The sequence below is a fragment of the Anopheles ziemanni genome, chromosome 3 (assembly GCF_943734765.1).
Source record: "Anopheles ziemanni chromosome 3, idAnoZiCoDA_A2_x.2, whole genome shotgun sequence".
Lineage (NCBI taxonomy): Eukaryota > Metazoa > Arthropoda > Insecta > Diptera > Culicidae > Anopheles > Anopheles ziemanni.
In genome coordinates, this window is record NC_080706.1 from 89,295,935 (window position 1) to 89,323,230 (window position 27,296).

At 43.7% G+C, this 27,296-nt stretch overlaps 2 protein-coding genes across 2 annotated transcripts in view; both read right to left on the minus strand.

The window, feature by feature from the left end:
- Window positions 1–15,712, minus strand: part of LOC131288270 (LIM/homeobox protein Lhx5) — a 38,111-nt gene extending 22,399 nt beyond the window's left edge. The window contains exons 1-3 of the mRNA XM_058317390.1: window positions 15,670–15,712; window positions 11,782–11,977; window positions 8,815–9,029 (exon numbers count right to left, since the gene is read on the minus strand). Of these exons, the coding sequence (XP_058173373.1) occupies window positions 8,815–9,029; window positions 11,782–11,977; window positions 15,670–15,712 (454 nt within the window). The remainder of the gene's footprint in view (window positions 1–8,814; window positions 9,030–11,781; window positions 11,978–15,669) is intronic.
- Window positions 15,713–23,788: 8,076 nt separating this feature from the next.
- Window positions 23,789–26,091, minus strand: LOC131289695 (synaptosomal-associated protein 29). The gene is made up of 2 exons (XM_058318994.1): window positions 25,670–26,091; window positions 23,789–25,538 (listed from the first exon to the last, which is right to left on the minus strand). Exons 1-2 carry the CDS (start codon window positions 25,766–25,768, stop codon window positions 24,429–24,431), a joined length of 1,209 nt encoding a protein of 402 aa, XP_058174977.1. The 5' UTR covers window positions 25,769–26,091; the 3' UTR covers window positions 23,789–24,428.
- Window positions 26,092–27,296: the final 1,205 nt, after the last annotated feature.

Genomic DNA, 27,296 nt, shown 5'->3' on the forward strand with positions numbered 1-27,296 from the left:
CCACCCATGACGGATATGATTGCACCATGTCCCAAATGTCCATGAAATGACGGATGGATTAAGGCCGGCGGTCGAAGACGAAGGAATAGTAAAACACACACACACACACACCCTCACGGGGTGTATGCTTTTCCATTCCCATATCTCTCGGTGACAGTGTCGCTCAAGCCCGAACGAAAGCGGCTTATGGCCAAAACGAATCTGCACAAATCCGTCGAATCCTGAGCGGGAAAGGTACATGTTTTCTTTTGGAAGACGCTGACGTCGGTGACGAAATAAACTTCCAACACGCCAATTGCATTCCCGGCAAAACTGCGCAACGTGGAGGTCGGTTCGGCAGAGTCGGTCACCGAACCGAACGGTACATTTTCCCGGGGCATGCCGGGTGGTTTCTTTTCCGATGTTGGTCCATGAGAGGGGGAGAGTGGAGTGGGATGAGCGCATGCATGCGGTGATCTGTGGCTGCACGAGATAAGAAAGATCCACGAGCTTCCAATGCGCATTTGATTCGCTTTCGATGAGCGTCCGAGCAGCGACGGCTGGGGAAACGTCTTATCTCCCGCTGCCATCCGCCGTGACGCGGCCGGGAAACGAAGGAAAACCGATGGGGAGGGGTTCGAGAATAGTTTATGGCTAATCTTCACACCCGTAGCAGAGCGATGGTGCGCGTGCGATGTGTGACTTCTCCCGGAACGGGATGAGAGGGCGTCATAAACTCGTGTGCACGGTGGCTTTGGAAAAGGGAAAACTGAAGCTAGCTGAATGTCACACGAGCGCAAGGGCAAACCAGAGGAAAGCAAAACTGAACAGGAGTAAAAAAAATATCAAAACTTCTTCTCCGGTGGTCTACGTTTGCCGCCTCATGTAGATTGTATATCGATTATGCGGTTCGTGGAGCCGTGCACTTTTCATAGAAAATATGCCAACCTCTTGTGCACAGTGGGCATCGAGATGTGCACAGTGGGTATCGAGGAATACTCAATCCTCATAAACATTATTTCATGACTAAAATGTTTAAGCCGTTTACTTTACATCGCTTACGAACAATTTAGTTTGAGCTTCAAAATAATAAACACTAAGGTGTATTTTATATTTTCCTACTTGAAGTATAAAAAAATATGAAAGCCTTCCTTTGTCCCTTTCTCGCTGGCCATAGCATTGACCACCGTGCAACGTTCAGTGCAGGATGTTCCACGTTCTTCTGGGTGGCATTTTTCACTTGCTTAATGTTGCCGCCTAGACCACACACACACACACCCGGGCCTCGGATGATAAGCGGTGGCGTGGCGAATCGTCACTTCCCGCCGCACGCGGAAAAAGCACTTTGAAACCGCGAACCTCAGTACCGGCGCAGTGTAAGAACATGAAAGAAAGATTAGAAAACCACTCGCATTTCATCCGTACCGAACCGAAGAGGTGAAGTAATATGAGCGGAGCGTGAAATAGTCAACCAAGTTTTCCTACGAAGCGTGGATGTTTTTCCTCGGTGGGTTTGGTTTTTCATGTCTTTTTCCTTCCTTCCTTTACATTTCAGTGGGTTTTTTTTTTCTTTTTATTTGAAAGAGCAACACGATTTCACATCTTCAAAAGGACCCGCCTCAACCTTGATTTTCTATTTTTTTTTTGTTGTACCGCACTGCTAGCTACAGTTGCATTTTATGTAGCTCTTTATCGTTTGCAGCTTGAATAAGAAAACACAAATTAGCTGCAGTGAAATATGAAAACAAACCAAATGTTTTAATTTGATTCTCACTAGCTACAAACGAAGTATAATTGAAAAGGAAACGATTACAGAATTTTCTTTTCAAGAAAGTTAATTACAGTTGCATCAAAACAAACAGCAATGTTTGTCAAGTTTTAAGTACTTTAATTATAATTCAATTGAAAAATGAAGTTTCAAATTAAATTTATCTAAAAATTAACATGGTTCCATTATGTAAGCGTTAAATAGGTTACCACATGGGAAAAGTAATACTTCTATCCAAAATAAGTTACCGACCGAACGGCAACGAAGATTATTTTAATGAACTTTTGGTCGGAAGGTAAACACGGTTGACGCTTGCAACCGTCCATAATGTATGCTAAATGCTCGCATAAACATTCCTCTAATCGGACCAAGGGACCCCGGGATGGATGCAGGTGCACGGGCGCAAGAAAAACCCCCTCGCCTGCCTCCTTCCCTCCCGGTGAGTCCACCGCTCCGGTAAAGGGATCAACACGCTAAGCACATTTGGGGTAGTGGCTTATCGACTTTCGCTTCGGGACAGGCATCGTGTGGGCCGGGCGAAAGTCATTCGTGCGTGTGGCCGGCAGGGAGTTTTCCACCTTTTCCCCCGCGTACCTGCCAGACCCGGGGGCATTGGCGTGCGACTGAATGCAGCGCAGGAACAAGCAGAAAAAAGAAGGAAAAGTATATTAGCCTGACGTTTCGCTAATGCGAAATGAGATCAGCAGGAGATGATCCGGTTGCGAAGGTAAAAAAAAGGTGGATGGAAAGCTGCGATGAGGAAAAAATAACAAAGCAACCATGGTTTGCTAATCCAACCGATGGAAAGAGAAGTAGTAACGCATCCAATATGCAAAAGAAACAAGGAACGAGAAGTTGAGCAGCCTTCTGCGTATGACAATGAATGAAAGCTGGATCTAAAGAAGGAAAACCCCAGTCAAAATGGTGACAAACTGTACGTAGCAAGGGCTCTGCCGGGTGAAGCAGGTATCCTTTGCTTCCTCCCCGAAGGGAAAGTGTGAATGAGAAGCAAGACGGTGACAATGGGAAGGAGAAAACGGAAAAGATCAAGGAACGCTTACAGTGGCGCGGATTTTCGTGCGGCGAAAGAAAGGGAAAACGAAATTGGGAAAAATGAGCAGTGGCCAATTGGACGATGAACATCGCAGATGCAAAAAGGTAAGGGTCAGTTGCGATCGGTTTTCGGAGCAGAAAGTCTCCCCGGATCGGAATCTGCCAAGGTTCGGCCGAAAGCCAATAGAAAAAGCCGATCCTAATGCTAAACGGATAAAAGTATCGGAATCCCGGCCCGGTTTGGATTACCGAGCTAGCCACCGGGATTTGGCAAGCGTGTGAACAGACGTTTGTGTCACCTACACCGAAGGTTTTCCTTCGGGCGGCTTTCCTTTCCCTTGGGTCTTGGCGGAGATTTACACATGTAAATCTGGTTAGCTTTCCGTCGACGATCGGGAGCGCGGGTCCTGATGGCCAGTGGAAAATGGTATCGTTGTTTTTCGTTTCCCTTCTCTCCGATCGGTCAAACGATTCCGAACGTTTGCTGATGTGTTTGCTTAGCCCTCCGTACTGGACCTTCCTTTTCCATCCTAATTCTGCTTCCGAAATCGTATCCGAGCGACGTGTTAGACAATCGTTCCGAAAACGGCTTACTTCTTTGGGGTTTTTGCGGAAATAACGAGGTTTATTTGTCACTTTGCCAATTTGACGAACGCTTTGTTCCCTTCCCCAGTACGAATTCCTGGTTCTTTTACGGAAAATAAAAGGAAACGACACAACCTGAAAGGCCTCGCGAAAGGAAAATCAATCCGGGATGGATGATCGCATTTGCCGGACGCCTTAACGACACAATATCCAATATGCAAATGGCAATCCGGGCCTTAAGCTAATAAAACGACACGATACCACCGGGAAGCAAGGCTTTACCTAAGCGAAGGCAGCTTTCGGTTAGCAAATGTCGTTCCCGGAGGTTTCCCGAAGGGGCAGGTATTGTTTTTTCAACGGTAATGATAATCTAGGATATTCATTTCATTGCTTTAGTCACGGTTGGCAGGTTGTTTTTTGGCCGAAAGAAGTCGCCAAACAGAAAACACATGTTTACAATCGAGGAAATGCAAGAAACCAAAGTTTAGTTTAAAACTAAGTTTTCACTAAGTTGAATCGAATGGTTTCCACATTAAAATTTACATTTTCTAACAAAAAGAGTCAACGATTCGAATAAAGTTATGATTTTCAAGAAGGGATAAAACGAAATCTAAATTAATTTATTTGAGGCTAAACCTTTTTTAATTAAGTCTTTTTAAACCAAACCAAGCTCAATTTAAAATATTTCATAAAATTTGTATAATCATTGGAAGGCTATAGAAAACAAATTTAAACTTAAAAGTAATTTCTAAATGCTAAAAAAATGTAAAACCATCGGAGATGAATCAATTTCTTGTTCTGAATTTATTTCATGATATGTGATAAAGAGGAGGATTATAACAAGGATTTGTGCAAAACAAAAAATGTCTATGCCGGCCAACTCACACCTACAAGTCATCTACATTAAATTCTATCCCAGATAAGATTCCAAACAAATTGGCTAACACATTGAAAGCCGAGACAAAAAAAAACCCGAACCAATCCCAAAACATCAAACGTTTAAAATAACATAAATTCTTCGAATGCATTCGTAACACTTCAAAGCGCGCGAGTGCATTCCAGAAGGGGCAAAAAGTTGCCAAAATTAACCCTTTTTTGGCGAAAAAACATCCAAAAAAACAAAAACAATACCAAATCGTACCGAAAAAAGGGAACGCGAAAATAGCACGTGGTGGCGTAATGGTTCGTTTTTCGCTCATTTTTCATTTAACGAGTTCAGTTCAAGGGGATGGGGGGAGGGAGCCGTGTGGTGATGATTGAACCCATCGCTTGGGGGGAGGGTTTGTGCTTCGATTTTTTACCACTTTGTGCGTTTTTCTTGCTGTCTTTGGTTTTTTTTCACTCCATTACTTCTCCCCCTTACGAAACGGAACGTTACATTCATTAACAATGTATAAACAAAACTAATCACCAAATCCACGCCGAGGCTCCCCTGCTGCGTTTTGGGTTTCGCCTTGGTTTATCTTTTTTCGAACCTCCCCGCACACCCGTCTCCCCTTTCCTTATCTCTTCCAAACTTCGTCACGTTTCGCTTCCGATGGTTCGCAAGAATCGTTCCGAGTCGGGAATTGAGTAAAAATTTGGCATTCTCATCTAAAATATGCTCACAAGTTAACGAAACGCGAAGCGCGAAACCAAAAAGCTCCAGAAACAAGTTCCATGTGCATCACGTTGACGAGATAGGGAGGAAAAGATAAAAAAAAACCTATGTTGCATTGAATTGCCACCAAAACGAACCTCGTTTAACGGAACGGCAAAACTCAGAACCACCGAAAAAAAAATACCAAAGCCTAAAAACTCGCCAAAGTCTCGATTCGGAGAACATATAAAAATAAAAACATTCAAAAACCCATGGAAACTGCACCGATCGTGGAAGCATAGAGTCATAAACCTGCAAGGACCTGCTGGATGTTGTTGCCTCGTTCCTCATTATTTCTTTTCGTATGAATTCGCTGAAATAATCATGCCCTCGTAAACTAAATCCATTTGTGGAACCTTCCAAAAGGGAGGACTTCGCTTTAACTGGCCCTTGAAATATGGCGATCCGATTTAAATCCGACCGGTTGGGCAATAAAAGGATTAACGTTTGATATCCTTCTAATATTTGCTTCCATTTTTCACAAACAAAAAACCCTTAACCGTTTCGCGAACAAACGCGAACAGAGCACGAATAAAAGAATCCGAAATGGGTGCGATAAAAAGCAAAATCAAATGCACAGAAACCGATAAATTGTACCGCACAATTGTGCGTAAGGATTTATTGTCCACACGCTGTCGGCATCCGACGCGCGCCCGCACCTACACACAAAAGGACTCACAGGATAACAAAAACCCACACTTAACTCATTTGTCGCAGAAAAAAGGGCCCGGGACAAACACTCGCAAGCCCGCACTCCAACAAACGAAGAGCGCGATTGGAGCCTAAAGTGACAACAACATAGCCACCCTGCGGCAACAATAAAAACGGGACGGGAGCCTTCTCTCAGGAGGGTGGTGTGTGGGGTGTGTGAAAAGCACGACGATGGGGAGGGAAAACGCCATTGAATAAGGAAAAGAAAACAATGCAAGTCACACACTCATATGAACGCGCGGTGTAGCGAACATGCAAACGACAAGCGCGACAACAACAACAATCCACCCATCTTCAACCCCTCCCCCCTCCTCCCTTACTTCCTTCCTCTTTTCCTCAAAAACCTCTCTCTTTCTCTTTCTCTTTAGTATATGTGAACCTTTTCCCCCATGTCCAGAGTTGGCGCGTTTGACCACACCGTTGAAAAGAAGCATAAATTATGCTTTAAATATGCTAATCCTCCCTCCCGGCCCGACCGCCTGGTTCGTGTCAGCATTTATTTTGACGATGTTGTTTCTTCTCCCCGGTTTTTTCCCAATTCGTGTGGTTGAATTACCCTGTACTCATTACCATTTTAAGCTTTTCCCGAAGAATATATTTGCATTCCACGTGCTGGTCCTGAAGAAGATGCACATGCACACACACACACGCAAGCGCGCGCGCAGTGGTTTTGCGAAATGTGCCAACATCGGGAAGAAGCAAAACCCGACGCCCCGGCTAGAAGTCCCGGATTGTCCGACACGATGTTTGACGCGCGTTAAAAACGTGGAAAACATTAAAAAAGCGCTTTTCGCGGACACAGCTCCAACCGGAAAAGGGGGAGGAAAACGGGCACTGGAGGTCGGTTTGTGAAATAAATTTCACACACTGGGAGAAGGAAACAAAAACAAAAAACGAAACCAACGCAACGAACGATTCGCATAAAATACTCGCACACTGAAATATGGGCTATTTCATAAACATAAGCTTACGCTGGGTTCCACTCGCCGGTTTTCCTCGGTTCCCGGTTTCCCGTTCGTGGCCTCGGAAATCCGTACTTTTTTTTTCTCGCACCTGATCGCGCGAGGCGAGGAAAACCACGGGCGGGAGGAAGCGCGCACTTCGATAATGTTGTATATCGATTTATTGCAAACGAAAAGAAGAATTGTTGCCTGCCATTTCCTCGCGGCTTGGACTGTGTTTTGCCTTTTCCTTCTTGCTTTCCACCAGGCTGCCTTCCATGTATCCTGCGGTGTCCGCGGCCTTTATGCTTTCCACGGCCACCTAGCGTGGCATGCCAGCCATACAAACGCACACAGGCACTCACACATTTCCGCATACATAATTTATCGCCGAAATGTTTCCCCCCGAAAGCCGTCCCGACGCGTTCCTGCGAGAAAAATGGCCCAGCATAACGACGCCGGTTTCGAATCGTGTGCAGAAAAAGCTATGATGCAGCCGTTACTGGTGATACCTTGCCACCCACCCTCCTCCCCTCCCTCCTCCCACTGTACAGTAACGATGCTTCGAAGCGTTGTTTATTGACAGAAAATTTCCATTTCCACGGCACCATTAAGTGCCGGTCCCGGTGGCCATCCGCGGATGCTGTGGGGAACCGAATTCATAAAAATGTCTTCCCCGGCTGCAATGCTGCACCATCGGGGTCGGGTGTCTTGCGAGCGTAAGATATGGACCGAAAGTTTACCTCTTCTAACATGGTGGGAATGCAATTTCGTTCAAAGTAAAACATACGACAATTGAAACGGTACAACATTTAAAGGATTTTTAAATCCGAAAACTTTTCTACTTTATCTTTGCACGAAATACACTAAGGAAACTAACGATTCATGGAAGATTAATCAATTTGAACTGTTTAGTTTAAAAGGTTTTTCTACAAACAATACTATTATTTAACAACAAAAATATATCGAATATAGAAACTAAACTTTAATTTTCAGTGAGAGGGAACACATAAACTTCATAAAAAGACAACAAACAAATTGTTAACAGACGTCAACTTAGTTACAGTTAATAGAGCATTTCTTATTGCCAAGAACAAATAAATTTACTCTGAAATCCTTGACTTTTTCTTCATCAGTGTAAATGTTGTCTTAAAAGGAAAAACGAGAAAGAACGACAAGCACATCAAAACCACGCTTTTGTTGGGGGGGACGGAAAACCAAAATGTCATCCATAAAGAACGTGATTACCGACCAAGCGAGGAAATTTCCCATTCGGGCTGCCTTTTCCATCAAAGGTCGGATCTTTGGATCAATTTTTCCCGTCGACAAAACGAAAACGAAACACTAACAGGAAAAAAACAAATGAAAATATGCACGTTTTCACCATCATGGCCGGGTACATCTTCTTGTGAAAAAGGAAACGAATTCTGGTAAGAAAAAAAGTCAAAAGAAGTCAGTGTTACGGGATGAAAACTCAATTCTCGCACCAATACAAAAGCAATGTGTACGGTGGATGGTGGGAAGAATAAAAAGAAGACTACGGCTTCCATGGAAAAGTACGTGTTTGGGGGGAAAGACCGGTTGGCGCAAGTAAGAGAACGAAAACGAGACGGAAGACACGTTACTGCTCCATTTTCCAGACGCTTTTCCACCCACACGAGATGGGAACGAACGAGAGCGCCCGGTTTCCACCGCTTCGGTGCGCATGCTCCCACATGAGGAAAGCCGCGACCGGACGCGTGCTCCCCTACCCTCCCCCTTCGGGCGGCGCCAGCCAACCAACACGCGGAAAACCGTACGGAAAAGCGGAGCGCATGGTTTTGCAAGATGGAGTCTCTCGAAGGACGGGTCGAGCATGCGACACAACGAAAAACCCCAAAATGGAGCGCACGTTGTTTTCGAGCACGTTTATGTATATGTGTGTGTGTGTGTGTTCTTGAGCCTTCCCCAAACCACCCTCTCGCCGTGTCCACTTGCGGGAACTTTTCCCAACTTTTGTTCGCCCCGTGGCGTCGGCGTCGACGGAAAATCGATTTTCTCAACAACAAACGTCAAGATGGATTTCTTCAGATACGGCTCAATCCTTATCCCTGTCCCTCATCTTTCCCCCCACCTCCCACGGAGAAAGTGACACATACCTGTCATCGGGTGGGGTCCTTTGCCGAGGATGTAGTCGTCCTTGCAGATGAACTTATTGTCGTCCAGCACGTACAGCTGCTCGCCGGTGCTGATCTGCTTCCGGCAAATGCAGCACGTGAAGCAGTTCAGGTGGAACACCTTGTCGCGCGGCTTCCGCACCAGATCCGATGGCGCAATGCCCTGCCCGCACCCGCTGCACTTCGTACCGTAGCGCCTAAAAGTGACAGAAGGAGAGAAGGGAGAGAGAGAAAGAGAGCGAGAGAATGAGAACAATGTTAGTGTATGGGAAAATATAGCATCGACCATCAATACCTGTCTTCAGGTGAATACAGGCGAGTTACTGGAAAAGTTCTTCGCAAAGATTACCCACGGTGGCCATCATTCTTCTTTTGGGCTTAAGTTGGCCATTTTTATGACCGTTCATTTTTGTTTTGCAGACTTCTACTAAGTTTAGCGAAAATGTTTTCATATTTCTGCCAAAATTATCCGTTTGCTATCATTATCCAACAGCTGTTCGTTTTTTTTATTTTGTACAACGTCTAAACTAAGAACAGCATCTGGTTTAAGTCATGTTTTAGTCTTAAACCATCTAATACTTTATTACCGATAGTTTTCAATCGAGTTTATCGCGTAATTTGTTCTTATTGTTATGAAAAACAAACTAAATTTGGTGAGCCTTCAACTTTGAAAACTTAAGATAAAAGTTCTAGAATATCTAAAAATCGATTCTTGAGAAATCGAATTAATCATTTTTCTGCAATTCTGCAAGAAAAAATTACCATTTCTAACAGAAAGTTCCACTTAATGGAAACTTTTCTATTATTCAAATTACTCTTTTCAAGTTCCGCCGTATATTCTCTAAAAGAATGATATAAAGGTGGCTCCGCCGGCTTTAAAGCCAATCCTCAAAATTATTCATATGACATATAATAGTTATTCTCCAGTTTTGAGAAGTCTGTGATAGCGAAAAGTGTATTGAAGATGAAGGAACATTAAAGGTTTTCGAAAGCCGTAAAAAATATATAAAACTGAACAAAATACCAGTAGTTTTATTTCTGTTTGTGAGTGAAGAACCTGAAACCTGATATCAAACATTTTTGACCTTTTGGTTTCTCTCAGCCTATTCAATTGTGAGTTTTACTAGATACAAGTAAAAAACATTCACAGCCTAACATTAAAAACTGTTCTCAGTTAATTTCAGTAAAACCCTAAATTAAAAATAAAATAGATAATATAAATTGCCTGATTAAGGAGAAAAGGAAAGAAACAAATCTAACAATCCTGTTAATTGTGCCGTTCAAGGAACGCCCGACTGATAAGACTCGAGCTGTTCAGATTTCATTAAAAAATTATCTCCCGACCAATCTCTGGTCCAATTTGGCTTAAAATGTCGGCCGGGGAAGGGTTAACACCAATTGACCCCCTGCTGTACTTTTGGTACTCGAACCTTTAACTCTTGCCAAAAAAACGGCCGCAAGGAGCTGTAATCGAATTATTCAAAACAAAACCAAATGATCGAAGGTTTGAAGGAAGCTGCCTCTACCAAAAAACTGTTCGCAAGTGATCCTTCCGTCGCAACAATGGTCGCTCATCAGTGGAGGAGGATGAACGGTCTCCCCGTCCGTCTATCGATCACTTTCCAAGGCTCACGGGAGGATACCCGGGTGGAAAGACGATGATTGAATGTGACCTCCGGCCGTGGAGTGTAGTAATGTTTGCTGCCGCATTTGCTCGCCACCAAATTGAACGCAGCGCAGAGGAAGCCTCCACTCCAACAAACTCCATTCGTTGCGGAGGACGAAAACGAGACTGATGATTGAACTCCTCTCCTCGTCGAGAGTGGAAGAAAAATCGCACCCAATGAATCTTGTCCACCGCCGGGTCCGGGTTCCTCCGAGCCAAAACACCTCCGTGATGGAGAGTTGAGTTGTGTCAGGACGCACCCGAAACTCAAACTCACAGAAAACAATCAGCCGGAGGCAGAAGCGGGTGCAGCAGCCGGAAGACGATCAATCTCGGAACCGGGATCTCCCAACGAAAAGGCAAAACCGAGGGGGGGAGGTTGAGTTAAAGGGACTCAAAATGGCCCGTCTGCACCGGGTGGGTCTTCACCGGGACTAAATATGTCCGCAAGGATCAATTTGAGACAATTTCGATGGGAAAAAAAACCGGGTAAAAATCAGCGAATATAAATGGGTTGTAACGCAACGAAATCGAGGCGTTACCGGCTTTCGGTGCACTTTCGTGGTTTGGGGCACTTTTCCCCGAGGTTACCGAGGGCACAAACCGGAGATGGGGCTTTTGTTTTTTCGGTGTTTTTCTTCAAAGGACGCCTCCTTCGATCACAACGAACACACACAGTGCGTTTCGAGCTTCTACAAAAGAGATCTTCAAACTACTTCCACTATCATGCTTTGGAGCACGATTTTCTTTCCCATTTTTCCATTCTTCTCTCACTTTTGTTTCCCTCTACCACCCGAAAAGTAAAAAGGGATGAGAAAAGATAAATTTGCCGACGGAAAAACCCCTCCACCATCATCAACAACGCGAGATGATAATTATAATTCTTTTATTTTCTCGCGTAGCTTTTTCGAGTGTTGGCTGGAACCAAAACAAGGCCCGAAAAGAAGGCCAATTTTCCACCTCCACCTTCTCGTGGCTTTAAGCCCGTTCGGTTCGCATAAATTTCGTTTATTTTTTCATTTATTTTCGTGCGTTCGCTTCCCTCCAGCCTCGCGGCTATGACGCCCCGAAGTCGGGCGGGTCTGTTTTGCCTACCGTTTAAATGGCGGTTATTGTATGTAAATCATAGCCCTGCACCACTCGGCGGCCACTCCCCGAGCTGAATTCGGGGTGCCCCGAAAACCATGATTTTGCGCCTTCCGGTAGCCGCCCTCTCGGGGCCCCCCCGGGGCGCTCCCGTCCGCGACTCGATCGATCAGCTTTACCCAGCTCCCCTCACTCACCTGAAGAAGTCGTTCCGGCAGTACAGCTTCGACTCCCGGCTGAAGCATTTGTCCGCCAGCGGTTGGTGACACTCGCAGCACCGGACGCACGCCGCATGCCAGCCCCGCTCCAGCACGTTCAGCAGGAACTTGTCCAGGATCGGCTTGTTGCAGCCGGCGCACGGATCGCCCAGTCCGGACGGTGGCTCGCCGCGACCTGCGTTGGGGGAAGGGGAACGAAAAACGGTGAAATGGGACACATCGGGACGCGGGGGACGCTTTCGTAGGACGACCATCGGAAGTCCCATTAATAACTTCTTGTTGCACATCACATGCAAGCAATTTATTTCATTTCCTTTCGGGGAAGGACGAATGAATACTAATGCAAAATTATTACGCTGTCAATAGGGGTGTTTTTAAAGTTTCCTATGATGTTTCATAAAAAAATAAAAACAGGTGGGTTTTTTACGTTTCTAAGATTTACTAACAACTTTCCTGGTTTGGTAAATGATACTTAAAGCCTTTTGCTTCAATTTTTCATCTTCAATTTTCACCTACTTGATTTCTAACCTAAACTAAAATTGTTACTGTTTGGGTTTAACATTTTTAAATGAATTTCCTTTCGCCAGGATCCAATTTTCGTCTTCTTACGTATTCCAGAAACGCGTAACACTAAATATTGGAATAGTTAGTCAATGGTATTTACGAAGTTGTAAAAAAGATGAAGTTTAAAAGAACAATGAAGTAGAAGAATAGATGCTCTGTGTAATTTTTAAGGACAAATTCTCTTGTTATATTAAACAGCAACTAGCCTATTCGTAATATTTTGTCAACCTTACAACAGATCGAAATTTTTTGTTTACATCATAGCCAAATTATAAAATAAAACCAATTCTGTAATGTTGCCAAATGGTCATATATTTTTTTCTTGATCATTTCTTCACTTCTAAATACGGTTATTATCATGCGAATTTGTATTACGGTTAAACCACTTTGATAAAACTTGATATTCTTATTTTAAAGACATTTATGATAGGTTGGTGATTTTATTAAACACTTTTTTAGTGTCCTTTTCAGTTTGTGTTAAATATGTTTTACTAGTTTGTTTCAAAAGCCGATTATTTTTTTGCTTATACTTTGTCATGACTTATTTTTCCTGCACTAATGTTACTATTAGAAAATTAGTTTACAAGTGACATATTTCTGTGGTTAGGAAATTAGTAGTATACTAAGCTTTATTTACTTCTACCTACAGTATCTTTTAAATGCCTTCCTTTGTAGTTTTGCTTTTCCTATGGTTTTTTTATCTTTTAACAACAAAATACCATCCCCGTTGGAATGATTTGTTTGGACTTTTCTACCAGAAACGGTTCATAGACTTATTTTAAAACAAGAAAGGTATGTGAACTGAAAACCCTACCTTAAAGGCAACAGTATTTACTTAGTACCAGGGCATACGCAATCAAAATAATGCGATTTAGGAAAAAAAAGACACATGGAGCCAGTCCGATGCTGAACCGAGGGAATATAAAGATCAGCCGAATCCGTGTCCACAGCAAAACAAACCACCGAAAAGCTGCCAACCGTCATCAGGCAACGCAATTTTGACTTTTGTTTTGACAAGCCACAAATGCGATCGCCAATTGCTGTTCGGGCCTTCTCGTTTTCCCCTCTATTTTTTTTTCTCTCACTCTTTCCCTCCCGTCGTGCGGTCCTCCGCCAAGGACCTTCCCGTTTCGATTTGCGCATCCCGCCAAAAAAAGCACGGAACCACAAAAGGATCATGTTTCAGCGTGCGCGCCCCGATTGGCGGACTTTCGAGGAGATTGTTTTCCCTCGTGACCGTACGTTATACACACCACGGGAAAAAACGTGCATTTTCACACATGCGTTACGGATTTGCGCACATCAAATGCCGCACGGGAATGTGTTTCCTTCGGTGGCCGGGTTACCCGGCTTGTTTTTCCAGGACGACGATATCGGTTACCGGAATCCGTACTTACAGCTACCAAAGGGGCCTCGGAAGCGGTGCCAAAGGAAGCGCACCAGGTTGTTTTTACAGCCACTCGGATTCGGAAAGTGGCCCTTCGGATGGTGTCGGGTAAGGAAAACGATCCCCTTTGCCGGTGAATTTTGGTAGGGAAAAAGCGGCGGTTTTTTGATGTGCTGGTGTTGATTTGATCCTTCTCGTGTCCCTCGTTGACGTGCGGTTTGTTTTGCCAAGCACCTCGAAATCCGATACGACAACACGGTGGCCTATGGCGTGCGAATATTGCATCCGTGGTGAGAAAATGGCGCTGTGTTCTTTGGAATAACAATTGCGAAACGTACTCTTTGAATGAACCGAAAGATGGCCACAGCTTCCGTCATCCAAGCATTGCCGAATTCCCTCAGCCGAAATGTCTGGAGTAATTTTTACTAACTACTTCCACAAAATCACCAAATGAAAACATGCTAAAATAATGTCCGAAATGCTCAAAGGCCCTTCATTTCAAATTAGATATGCTAATTACCGTATCCCTAGTCTTGATTTGCGTTTACGTTGCAAATCGTCCTCCTTCCGACTCATTGCGTTCCGTTTACTTAGGACTCGGGAGCGGAGCAACGCAAAGGACAATCCTTCGGACATACATTTCATTCCGAGACATTGCACAAGCAAATGACTATCGTTATCACTTTCGAAGACGCCGTGTCCAACCCGTACCATCGCGGGCTTCGGACGGGATGTTTCCGATCTAATCGAGCGTACTGTTTGTACTGTCCGTGTGTTGTTGTTGTCCGTTCCGTTGGCGGATCCATCAACGTTTGCATCCAGGTAATTGGACAAGGCGGTCGGGTTTTTGGAAGGACACAACTTTGGGAGCCGGTTTTTGTTTTATGCCATAACCATCACTTCAATTAGTGCTTCCATTACCCTCAGGGTGATAAATAATCAAACACTATCTATTAAGAGCATTTCCGAAACGAACTATCTTAGTTTTGATATGGTGTTTTCAATTTGGTAGGGGATTATTCGATTCACTATTTGCAAAAGTGACCTATTTTTCACACGATGTCAGTGATAAACACTTAACTGAAGCCTATACTATTTATAATTTTTTAAATAGAAATAGGAATCCGTCACAGTAAAAGAAACGAAAAATGTTTCTTTTCTGAATTCAATCATCGAAAAACAGTACAATGATTCCTACTAAAAAAAAATTATCAAGTTTACAGCTCAGAAGTAATGTTATCATTAATTTTACTTGAACTTCACCTCCACACCATAGAGTTTCCTTTGGTAGTTAACCAATTTAAAAGAAGAAAAATGTATAGAAATGTCACTCTTTCTCATTGTTTTTAAGTTAAAGTATTTAACTTTGCTTCAAAACTTCCTAATTTTAACGACGGGTGACTATTTATGTGTCAAAGTAAGTGTAAAGGCGAAACAAATATATTTGTAGTTATAATGTTTATGTTTTAAGATCACTTCCTTAACATTTGAGGTTTAAATTCTGAGCGATTATGTTTCAACTTTTAAGAAATTCAAACCTTGTTTCCTCTTTTGATTTTGATTCTGATACCTTTTATCATCTCTTGTAACATCCTGCTTCATCCTCCAACTCATATTAATAATTGATGAAGAAGTTCAAGTGAAGAAACATTTAGAACATTGTGTTTAGTATAAAAGATTAATCAATAGTGGTTTGTGATGCATAATAGAAGGATTTCTTTTTCATGGTTACTTAAAACGTTTTTCTAACACTTTATTATTGCAATATGAAGACGTTAATTTTACATTTTAAATTATCCTACAGTGAATGAAAAGTATTCCACCGAACGACATCTGATCACTTGATTTGAGGTAGTTTACATTAGATAACTAACATTGGGAAGCAAATTAGAGGGAGTGATAAAACCAGAACGAACCGATATTGTGCTGATTGTGCTGCAGTACCGAACCGAACGCCATCAGGTCCTTCGCCGGCGGTGCCCGGGCACCGATTGCTGCGAAACTGTCCCCGAGAAAGGACGCCAGCGCGACTGCCCGTGGGGGCGTTTTGGTGGTTTCCGTTAAAATTTTGAAATCCGTTTTCACTGACCGCGCCGAAGCCTCGATCCGTCTCGTCCCGCCGTCACGCCGTCGCACCGCGTGACTCGTCCCCGGCTTTTCCCCGTACGCCGTCGCCGGAAGACGGTGCTGTGCGTGCGTGAGTATGTGTGTGTGTTTACGTTCAACGCACGTGGTCACTCAAGCACCGACTCAGAAGCCGACCACCACGACCTACCCTGAGGAGGTCCTTGGGCGTTTCAGCCTTTCGATCACCTTTTCCAGGTTTTCCTTACTTCTCACCACGTTGCTTGTTTGCTTCAACTCTTCTTTTCCGCGTAAACTATTTTTCCATTTCCACGAGAGACATTTTTTCACCGAATAATGATTTCAACTCTGTTATCCTTTGTTACTTCCTCGGTTTACATTGCCCTCGATGGTGTTTTTTTCCGATGGCACACTTGTTTCTTTTCACTCTTCTTCCTCAGATTTTATTTCATCACACACAAACTGGTCACATTCTGTGAGACACAAACCATGGGAGGCACGCAACGTAACCCGTCGGCTCGGGAAAGAAAATCGAACTGCACTTGCCGATCGGCGCCGGGAAAACTAAGCGATGGTGTTGTTTCGTCGTTTTACTGTCGATCTGTTTCGTGATGCCTGCGTGAAGATCATCCTCCTTTTCTCCGGATTTCCAAGCAAAACTTCGTTAAAAGGAACAAACCACCCACATCAGACACAGCTTTCCCGGAAAGGAGCAGCTTTCCTCTTATCACTGGCACGTCACCGGAACCTCCTTTCGCGGGGTTTTCCCTTTTATTTGACGCACACCAAAATCACCAGACGCGAAAAACAATGCCCGGAAAACTGGCCAGCAGGAGCAGGAAAATAAAGCCAAAATGTTACCGAACCAGAGGCGCTGTGTTTGTTTGCCCCTTCTACCACTCCACCGCAAGGGCCACTGACGTTGGAAAATCGAGACGATCTCGAAGACGAGATCGAAGAACCGCACACACCCGCTCACACGCAATCTCACGCTCTTCCGTACGCTCCACTACCTACACCGAACCGCATTGAACAGTGAACGAACGTCGACTGACACATTGCTGGCCGTTCCGACATCCCGACAGCGGCGCACCGGGAGCTACAGGGTGACACAGGGCAACATCAGAGAGTCCGGTCGCCACCCTGTGTTGCGAGGCATTTGATTGGCTCTCGGCCTTCGAAAAGCGTGCGAGAGCAGGTACACCATCTGCGGGGGAAAGAGAACGTGCACTAACTCCGCCTCCGCCATTGGTGAACGATCGCGTTACCGATTCGGTGTCCTTCGCACGTGCGAAACCCGTTTCAATCGGTAATTTACCGATTCCCAAACGGTAATTGCCGTTTTGGTGAACCAATCGAAGCGCTCCGTTCAGTGTGTTGGTCACTCACACCAACGCCACCGACACCAACACACGCCCAGTTTCCCAATGGCACACAAAAGCAGATGCGAATGTCGTCGCGAAACTGAACAAAATTGGTCCTGCGAGTCACAAACTAATTTACTGCGAGCGCCGCAAACAGTCCAACTTTAAAGAGCTTCCTTACTAGCTTTTTCTCGAAACCCCCAGCAGCTGTTGCACACGCCAGGGAAATAGATTTTCCTCTTTCGGTTTACGGTTTTTCCTTTTCCAACACCTCCAACGGGGGGTGCTCCGGTACCGGATGTGCCTGATGGGGACAGTTTGTTTATTTATTTTTTCACTCCCCTCAATGGTGGACTTGAGAGGAACCGTAAAAGAGGAATCATAGGCACACATACAAGGACGGGCTCGTATGGGTCGGGAAAAAAGGTCCGGCGCAAGCAAACACAAACACCATTGATCCAGTGAACTTTGATTTTCCAACCCAGCGATTCTTCCTTTTCCTTCGTTTTTCCCAAACATCGTGGGGGGGCGGGAAAAAGTTCCTTCGGCCGAGTTTTCCATCCCCCAAAGCCATTCAGCACAGCCGTTCCGGACTGTGGAAACTTTTCCTCCCAGAGACAGATCGCTCCAGTTGGTGGTGTTTTGGGTGTTCCTTTTTCTTTTGGTGGCAAAAACGACAACGACGCCGTCTACGACGAACACGACGACGACGACGAATGCGTGTGCAATTTAAGGATGATGCATTAATTATTGCGTATTTTCGATTATTTATGACCCAACGAGCCCGAAGCCGTGGCGCTGGCGACACACTTTTCTTGGACCGTGGGCGATGGGAAAAGTTTCTTTCCAACAGCCGGCCCCAGACGCCGCTTTGTCCTGTCTGTTGCCGGGCAAAGTTGCACGTTGTGTGAGTGTGTGTGTGTGTGTGATTTTTATTGTGAATGAATTGTTGTTCGGTCGTTTCGTACGGGGTGCCCTTGAAAAGGCCGGCCGATTATTCGCCGCCAGTTAAGTGGAAAAACGGAGTATATAAATGGGTTTGATCCGAAAGCGGGAAACACTGGAAATCGATACGTTCCGAGGGGAAGCAGATTTACTTTGCTACTTCGTGTAGCCCATTGTAGTGTCCTTCTTTATTGCCCATTTCACGTAAGCACCAAATATCAACACCCCGAGCCCAGACGACCAGTGTGCATTTTAAATGTGACGACAGGGATGGCGCTTAAAGCTTCATAAAATATTTGTCGGCATTCGGATGCGAAAGGACATGGACATTGGTACGACAACCATTCGTAACGGCTATTAAAGAGAGGGGGTCGTTCTGGTGCGTACCGGACATAAAAATTACTAATTAAGTATATTACTGCACTACATAATACGGTGGGGGAGTTGTAATCGCCTTTTAATATATGATAAATTTAACCAATTCTATACAGTTTAAGTAAAAATTCCTTTTAATAAGTTGTTTTACACCGGATCGCTTAAACATTCCGATGCTAGTTTTAAATAAAGTGTATGCGTAATGTGTTTATAAAAGCTAAGGAACATGAAAGGATATTTCTTAAACGCAACAAACAAACAAACAACTCAATTTGAAAGTTAAATAATTACACGGCATTTGAAATAACCCGAACAGTACAAAACAAAAACACTGCAACTAAAACGAAAGCAGATAAAGCCATTCAATCTCACACAACATTGGATAAGATCGTTTGTAGATTGAAATCTATCAAAAAAAAAAAAAACAAAACAAACGAGACCATTCTCTGCCATGGGAAAAGCGTGCAGAACACTTTAATTTAATACAGAACATTCAAACACATTAAAGTGCGCGACAACGGCTTCGGAAAACGGAACAACAACACCCTCAGCCCCTTCCCACAGTCACAGGACGAAAATCAACTGAAAATGTGAGAACACAGTTAAAGCTCGCCAAACATAACCGGGTTCAGCTTTATCGAGGAGGAAATTTAACCGAGTAAAAGCTCAGTCGCAGTTTCCGTGGGTGCGAGTGAAACGGGGAAAAAGGACGATAGCGAGCTAGAGAAGGATGGAAAAGAGTCATTAAAAGAGCCGTTTCGGCATGTCTAAATCGTTCCGTTTAAATACCAATTAATAATCGCTAATGTGTGCACACTCGCGCTGTGGGTCGGCCGGCTGGGAGGGGACCGGCTGGAGGGATATCACCAGGACTTCGGCTTCGGATGGAAGAGCGGAAGGTGAACACAAATTTGTGAATGCAGAAATTTGCATAATTCACTGGCAGAGGAATGAAGAGCGAGCTGAAACGGGAAAAAAGTTACAAGTAAGGAAAACAACGCGTCTACAAACAACGAGCTGCCATTTTGTCTTATTTATCTCTACTTTGCTACTCGAGTCGAGCTTGTCGGCCGGTTGAAAAAAGTCCTTCCCTTCAAAGTCTGGTAATGGTTCGTGCAACCTACAATTAAGGAATTACGGAGCAAACCGATTCGTCCTAAAAGCGTTTTCGTTCGTTAGTAGGGTTTTTCCTTTATACCATTGTTAGTAGTGTTTTCTTTGCCCATCATTTTAAATTTCTTGGTAATGTAATTGTTAACCTGTTCCAAAGGGAAATTAGGGGGATCAATTTTACCTTTGCTTCTTCTTGTCCAAAAAAAGTTACAGACACAAGCAAAGGTGTCAACAGATTGAAATTGATTGAAAAAATTACAGATGTTTTAAACCTTGCTTACTCGAAGGGAAAATCATTGCTTGGACCGACTTGATCCCGATCAGACAATATAGATATGGGGATTATTTCCTTATTTGTCCAAGAGGTTTACGTCTAAAAGTCATCCACTTCAAGCTGGTGGAGATTTTAACTTTAAAATAACTCTTCTCGTGAACAAAAGTTGCACATTCGCTAAGCAGACGCAGTGTAGAACTTAAAGTAAATGGTAATGTTAACGGTTTTTGATTGGGGTAAGGGATGTAAAACAACGTCAACAATAAATTCATTCAAAAAATATCAAATAACTTCAGAAGAAAACATTTTAACCATGTAGAAAAGTATAACCTGTATATTCTTCATTTTACGATGTAAAAAGATGAAATCAATTGATCTCAATCAAACTCCAATCTACGGTGAAGAAGTTAATTTTTCCCTCTATGTCTCTTTTAAAGCTTCTTTTTTGACCCATTTTCAAAATATCCTTCTCAGGGAGTTTAATTTTCAAGAAAGGATAGATAAACTATGGAGGAATGGGGAAAACAAACGGACGACAAATCATAATTACACGTGCTCGACGGTAACAGAGCACATTAACAAGAGTCTTCAATTTGTTTCGGATTGCGAGCAACGAAAAAAAACACCGATATAAATCTCTAACGACAATTCATAACCGAAACGGAACCACATCAAAGAATTTACGAGGGAAGAAAAAGTCGGTGTCGGTGGAATTTTCCTCGTCCTCGTTGCGGTTCATATTTCATCGCTGATGAGAAAATTTGACATTTCGTCGGAAAACGGTCATACTCTCAGCGCTTCATTTCCAATTTCCCTCCACCTGCGTAACTGCGCGATCTATGGATCTATGAAATTAAGTTACTAGGGAATATTTCGTCGCTTTGCTTCGCGCTTACTGTCAATTACATGCCCCGTCAGCAACGACACAGCATCATCAGCACCATCATCATCATCGTCATCAGCAGCAGCAGCGGCAGCGGAAGGAATCCCATCGAAGCGCGCGCGTTGAACTGGGACCCGACGATGTCGCCAGCAACAGATCATCCACGTCGGGCGGTGACCCGAGGCGCACATGTGCGTAAAATTACGTTCCACATTGGCCATTTCCACCGGAAGCATAACCGAAAATGGGGAAAAATTGGATAAAGATATAAGTATGAATGGAGAGAGAGAGGGAGAGCAGGTGAACACAGAATGAAGACGTAGCAAGTGACACGCAACCGTGGGCGTAAAGTCAACCTCGCCGTGAGCTCAATTTTTCCATATGGCCACCTCTGGAAAAGGTGGAGACGGAAGGCGGAGAAGGAAGAAAAGTCATCCATATGCGTATCCGAACGGAAGCTACGCCAAGCCAACCACGAATCGGAATCCTAACGAAACGAAGCAAGGCTCAGAAGGAATCATTCGGGACCAGCAAAAAAGAAAAGAACTGGGCAACACTCGAATGCCGGTGATAATTGTGCTCAATTAATCAAAAGATCACAACCATGAAATTATTAAACAGACAGCTCGTGAGCCGAAGAATGGCCGCATTCGGCAACAGAGCGTTGGGATACGGGAATGGTCTCGTTAGAAGAAAAAAAAGAAACTGCCGAGGAAAAAGTCAACATCGTAAACGAGAAGGGACAACATTAAACCGGGTTAAGCTGAAAAATCTGAGACAAGCACACGTACGATCGGTTGATGTTCTGATGGTTTAATATGATTCTTGTTTGGAGCTTGTCATATTATGCAAAACAGAATTCGTAAAGAAACATTTCATTGAGGAATACAAAATTCAAGAAATCGTCTCCATACTTTTAAATAATACATGAAACAAATTTATTTTTCGAAACCTTAGCTAACAACTTCAGTATCAGCTAAGATAAAATTAGACCAATAATCAGATTAGTCAAACTAATAAAATTTAAATTTGTGGGCATATGAATTTTTCATAAGTCGCTCGATAGAATAAGTTAAGCAGAAGTAGCCTGGCAAAACTAGAAGCCACTAGAAGTTTTGCCACTCATAATTTCCGAATGCATGGAAATCGCTTGTCCTGCAGGATATTTTGACTCCATAAAGATTACTGACCCCACCATGCGCTATTTCACAAAAATTCCATAAATTATGTACTTAGTATTAACTCAAAATCGAATAGAGCAACGTCCAAAATCTATTTTGCATCCCACACTGCGCAACGTAACGCTGTGTAACGCCGAACACTTATCATGCTAGTGGTGGGTAAATCAAATCTTTGTAGGGATTCGAATTTGTCTATTCAAATCCGGTTCTAGATCCGGATCTTCGAATCCGAATCCCAATACGTGATATCATGCGTGCAAATTCAACTTGCGGATTATTTGTTGAATTAATTGAATGATTTACATAAGAAAACCATACTTAAGATAATCTTATTCTCAGGAAATTCAAACAAAACGATACTGCAAAGTAGTTTGCTGAAGAGTAGCATCTCTTTTACGTATTTTTCTGAAAAAGCCCTTATGGAAAGATGTAAAAACTACAAAGTATTTCCTAAACTCAAGCAATTTCTTCTAGCCCTCGTAAAATAATTGAAATTTTGTATTTTGTTTAGAGCGGCTGATAAACATAAATATTTCCGAGACCAACATATGTTTGCTAAAAATTCAATTTAAATATTTGTTGTTTCCTGCGAACGGTTAGTAAATTGAAAATTATGTAATCCCCACTATTCCACACTAAATCAAAACACACAACACCGTAAGTGTGAATTTCTCCTCTGGCTAAATTGTAACGGTTTCTCCTTTATTCAAATATATCGGTAAACGATGTTTTCTTTTCCCGTTCGTGCCTTTACGCCCTCTGTCTCGGCCACCCGGTACCCGGTAATAATAATCGTAATAATTGTAATAATTATTGCTAAACAATCCAGTGTTGAGGGATGAGTGGTATTAGTTGAGCGTTGCCCTTGCCGAACGTTTCTGCGCTTCTGCTGGCCTGCTTCCCACCCATGATTACCAACTGATTCCATTCGGTTGCTTCGTGTCATGGCTTCCGGTGTTCGCTCCGGTGTTCGAACACCCTTTTATGACGATCAACTACGCACCCTTACAAATATATGATTTGTTTTTTCATTTATTAATTTATTTGTTTTGTATATGATTTGTTGAGTGATACTTTGTGATGCATTACTTTGTGTGTTTGCTTCTTTTTCAACCTGATTCTGGCTAAAGCTAAAGTGCCGACACCTGTGTCAGCTGTTGCATTCTATCTAATTCCGTCCGTGTAAATTTTACTTTGTAATATTTTTCTGTTTGTATTGTTTTACACTTTATTTTATTTTACTTCATTTCTCATCTATCATTACCATTTCAATCGGATTATCTAACAATATTATCATCGTGTGGTTGTGTATTTTTTTTGTTTCTCTCGTCTATTCTCATTTGTTTTTATTGTGGTGTAGAAAAGAGATTGGAAAGAGTGGCTGGAATTCACGCTGTTGCTCTTCTATTTAGTAGGATAATTGGATCATTCGTATATAAGCATCTGCATTCTAGTGAGTCAGACAGTGGCTATTTCTTAGGTTTCCAGCACATTTAGAACGGAGTTAACCAACGGGTTGATCGGTGTACGGCGCTTTTGTAACATTCTGTACGATCTTCCGTTCGTCGCAGGAGTTAGACAAGAGCGTTCTGTAAAGGAGAGGGTCAGAAACTCGAACAGCATGGTCAGTTCCGCAGTCAAATCGTTGGCATATGACGATGTAGCTTTCTGTAGTTGAACCTTCATTCGGCTTCAATTCTCGTTTGTTCCTTCCTGTTTTTCTACCCTGGTGGCCTCCCCGCTCCCCAACACCAGCTGATTATTTACATCTATCAAGATAGTAAAATATTCGTATGGATTTTACGTTGCCATTTGTTTGGTTTTTTGGTTTTTTTTCTTGCGATGTAGATATATTTTGTTGTGTATAATTTTCATGCAATATGATTAGAATATACTTGTAACGTCTTTTGTTTTTTGTTCGTTAGTTTTCCTTTCTTCTTCATTTTTTATGGTCTTCTTCTCTCCCTATCGCTAAGTGGTCGAAAAAATTCGTGCCTAAGATGCACCGTGCACGAGAAGTGCTCTACGAGACATAGGAGTAAGAAACTAGGAACTTAAATCTTAACTTAAATTTAAACATTCCGACATCGTTCGAGATGATTCTACTAAAAAAACGTAATAAAAAAGCAAACATCACCCTAGGAAAACATAACAGCCATCTTTTCTTCTACCCTTCAAATTACGTCCGATACCTGTAGCAACGTTGGCAACAATAACAATTTCATCCCGTCACCGTCGTTACCTCATGGCAAACTCAGATCCGTACAGTTCCTTCCGTTTGTTCATTTTTTGCTGTAGATGCGATTGCACTTCCGATGAAAATACTGTACACAGAATACACATCTAGTAGCCCTTTTTCAACAATTAAATTTGAACGATCAGCTCCCAAAATCTCCTCTCGGGTGGTCGATCATTTCACAAGCAAAAATTAAACTCACATACGATGTGGTTCCGATTACTTCCGCAACAGTCGGTTCATGTCCTTGTTCTGCTTGCCGATCTTGACGTCCACATCCTCCACCCGATCCGAGATGTCGTCGATCAGATCGTTCTGGCTGTCGATTTCCTGATTCAAATCCAAAGCCAAATTCTTCAGGCGCGACAGATTACCTCGCATTTCATCCAGGTTTTGGTCCAGCTGATGGCTGAAGCCTCCGCCGCTGCCATTTGCTAACTGTTGCTGCTGCTGCTGCTGTTGCTGCTGTTGCTGCTGACGCAGATGCTGCTGTGAGTGGTGGTGTGGATGGTGAGGATGATGGTGCTGATAGTCCCCGGAAACTTGCGACGGCGGCGGCACCGGGGACTGATCCGCCGTCCAGTACGGATCCGCGATGCGATAGTCCTGCGGGTTCGGATAGAGATCATCTTCTTCCGTTGGCGTCGGGGATGATATGTTCTGACGGGGTATTCCACCTTGCGCCACGACGCCACCTGCAGCGGGCCCGCCGCTGCTGCCAGCGCCACCGCCTGCTCCCGCCACCATTCGCCCCGAGAGATAGTTCTTCAGCCCACCGAAAACACTTTTCAAGCTGTTCAGATGCTTCTGGCTGAACCGGAGCGAGTTGTTGATTTCGTCCAGCTGCTTCTTGGTCTTTTCCAGCTGCTCCCGCTGCCGGTGCAGTTCCTCGGCCGTCGCAATGCCTACCTGCTCCGTCTCGCGCAAAACCCCCAGGCACCGCTGGGACGTAAGGAGCGTGCTTTCCTCCAGCTCTCGGCGCCTCTGCTCGAAAGTTTGCCGCTGCAGTGCAATCTCATCGTCCACGGCACCGGCCGAATCGGGACCGAGGCTGGAGTACACGGTTCCCGAGCTGCCGTACGCCAAAGGTTTACTAGGAACACCGCCACCATAGCCGCCGTACGCTGCTGCCGCCGGCATGTCCATCACGTACCCGCCTGGTCCCACGCTAATGACACTTCCGCCACCCCCGCTTCCACTGCTCCCAGCGTACGCAAGCCCACCGGACACGTCAAAACCGACCGTCGGTCCGAGCACATCTGGACGGGTGTACGCCGTCCCGCTCACCTTCGACACTCCGTACTTGTCCTCGCCGGGTAGATAAGCGTCCTAAAAACGAAGCAACAACAGGGAAATTGTATTTATCAGCACTATCAATGAGTAAGCAACATTCGATAATGACACACTGTTGCTGCCATGCATTGACTCAGCTCCTTTGTTTTCTTCCATCTTCTACTTACGCCACGACGGGGGGTGTTCCGGAGGAACATCTCATCGTCAATGTCGTCATCGTCCGTGAACAGGTTCGCTGGGTTCGGTACGTATTGATGGCCGGACATTACCGTATCACCGCACCAGGCCCGTACCGCCGATACCGTGGATAATTGCTGTGCTGAAGTCCTTTCTCCTCCACCACTGCTGTTGGAATGCTGCAATGGTAGCTCTCTTTCACGCTACAAGGTACGCGGAACAGTCGATAATGGAAATCCGATGACGAACGCTGGAACGTGCGAGCAGCAATTCCTATTTGCCTTGGCGCAGGGTGTACTTTGCACTTTGAATTCTGTATTTGCCTAGATGTAAATCTTTTCTGTTTTACGTTTACTCTAGCAATAAATGTCCTCAAATCTCAGACGATACTTTGGGGGTGTGATGTGTGTATTTTTTTCTTCGCTTCTTGTCACTCGCTGTCTTTTCCGAATGACATGCACAAGGTTATTTAGAAAAGATGTGCTTTACAGGGTGGTTCTCAAATCAAATGGCCAGCAACAAAGACTAAATTCTTCTTTGGAAAAATAGGTCAATCGTTTCGTTTTACCCTTAAAAAAAGTTAAATTGCTTTTACCTTATACAGAACTTCCTTAACAAAAACTTTACAAACAAATTATTACAAACAACTCCAAGGTTGATAGACACCACGTTGTTTATTTACAAAACATTCCCAACATGATGACAGCCTCAAACATTGTGGGCGAGCCGAGGTGGCAGCAGCATACATGCGATTGTTGTTCCAGAAGACCAGAGGAAAAATATCCTTAAAAACTAAAATCTCATAAGTTTCGTCGCAATGGCTTGCTGTCGGTTGTGCTTGAGTGAAACTTCCGGTATCTATGTCTCCCTGATAACGGGCAAACGGTTGTGCGCGGTGATAGACAGAGTGTTCCCTGCGAAGGTAAGTCGAACACATCTTGACCATTGCCAGCAACCGACAATAATTTTCTATTCTGATAACTAGATTTCCCAGACGCTTAAGAGAACCGACTCTCCTGGCCTTCCGGAGCAGGTTTGCTCAGCTTGCATACTAACTATGGTGGACTTTTGTAAGTTTAGTTTGAAGATGGAATCGAACCAGGAGCTTCTGTACCGAAGAGGCGCAGATAAATCGAATACAACTCTGCCTACTGGTATCCTACCTGAAGGCAATGCAGAACAAAATGCTGAAATTCCCTCGAATTGTAAAAAAAGTAAAAATAACGATATTGGAATAACAGCAGTGAAAAATGAACCCAAGGTAATGGACAACACAATGGATGAAGAGTTCAATAATGCACAGGTCCCGTCCAATATGTTGGATTCGTTGATGAATCATTCAACCTTAAGAGTTTTGGTTGAAAATGTGGACGTTAAAATTGAAGCACCCTCGGACGATGACGAGATACCGATCATGAACTCCCGATGGAATGATGGAAGCGATACAAAGGTAAGCGCATTTTTGCAAATTTATAATTTTATAATGATATAGATACCTAATGACCTAATACAATAGGTATTAAAATTCATTCAAATTTGCATATTTTTCAGTTGCAAGATGTGAATACAAGTGAACAGCTTCAGCATTCGCCAAAGTCATCAACACAGCAAGCTACA

Excerpts from the sequence above, each read along its gene's own strand:
- LOC131289695 (XM_058318994.1), bottom strand. The coding sequence starts at position 25,768 with ATGTCCGGCCATCAATACGTACCGAACCCAGCGAACCTGTTCACGGAC. Across the intron at positions 25,539-25,669 it reads GGAACACCCCCCGTCGTGGC|GACGCTTATCTACCCGGCGA; the intron begins GTAAGTAGAAGA and ends CTTCGTTTTTAG.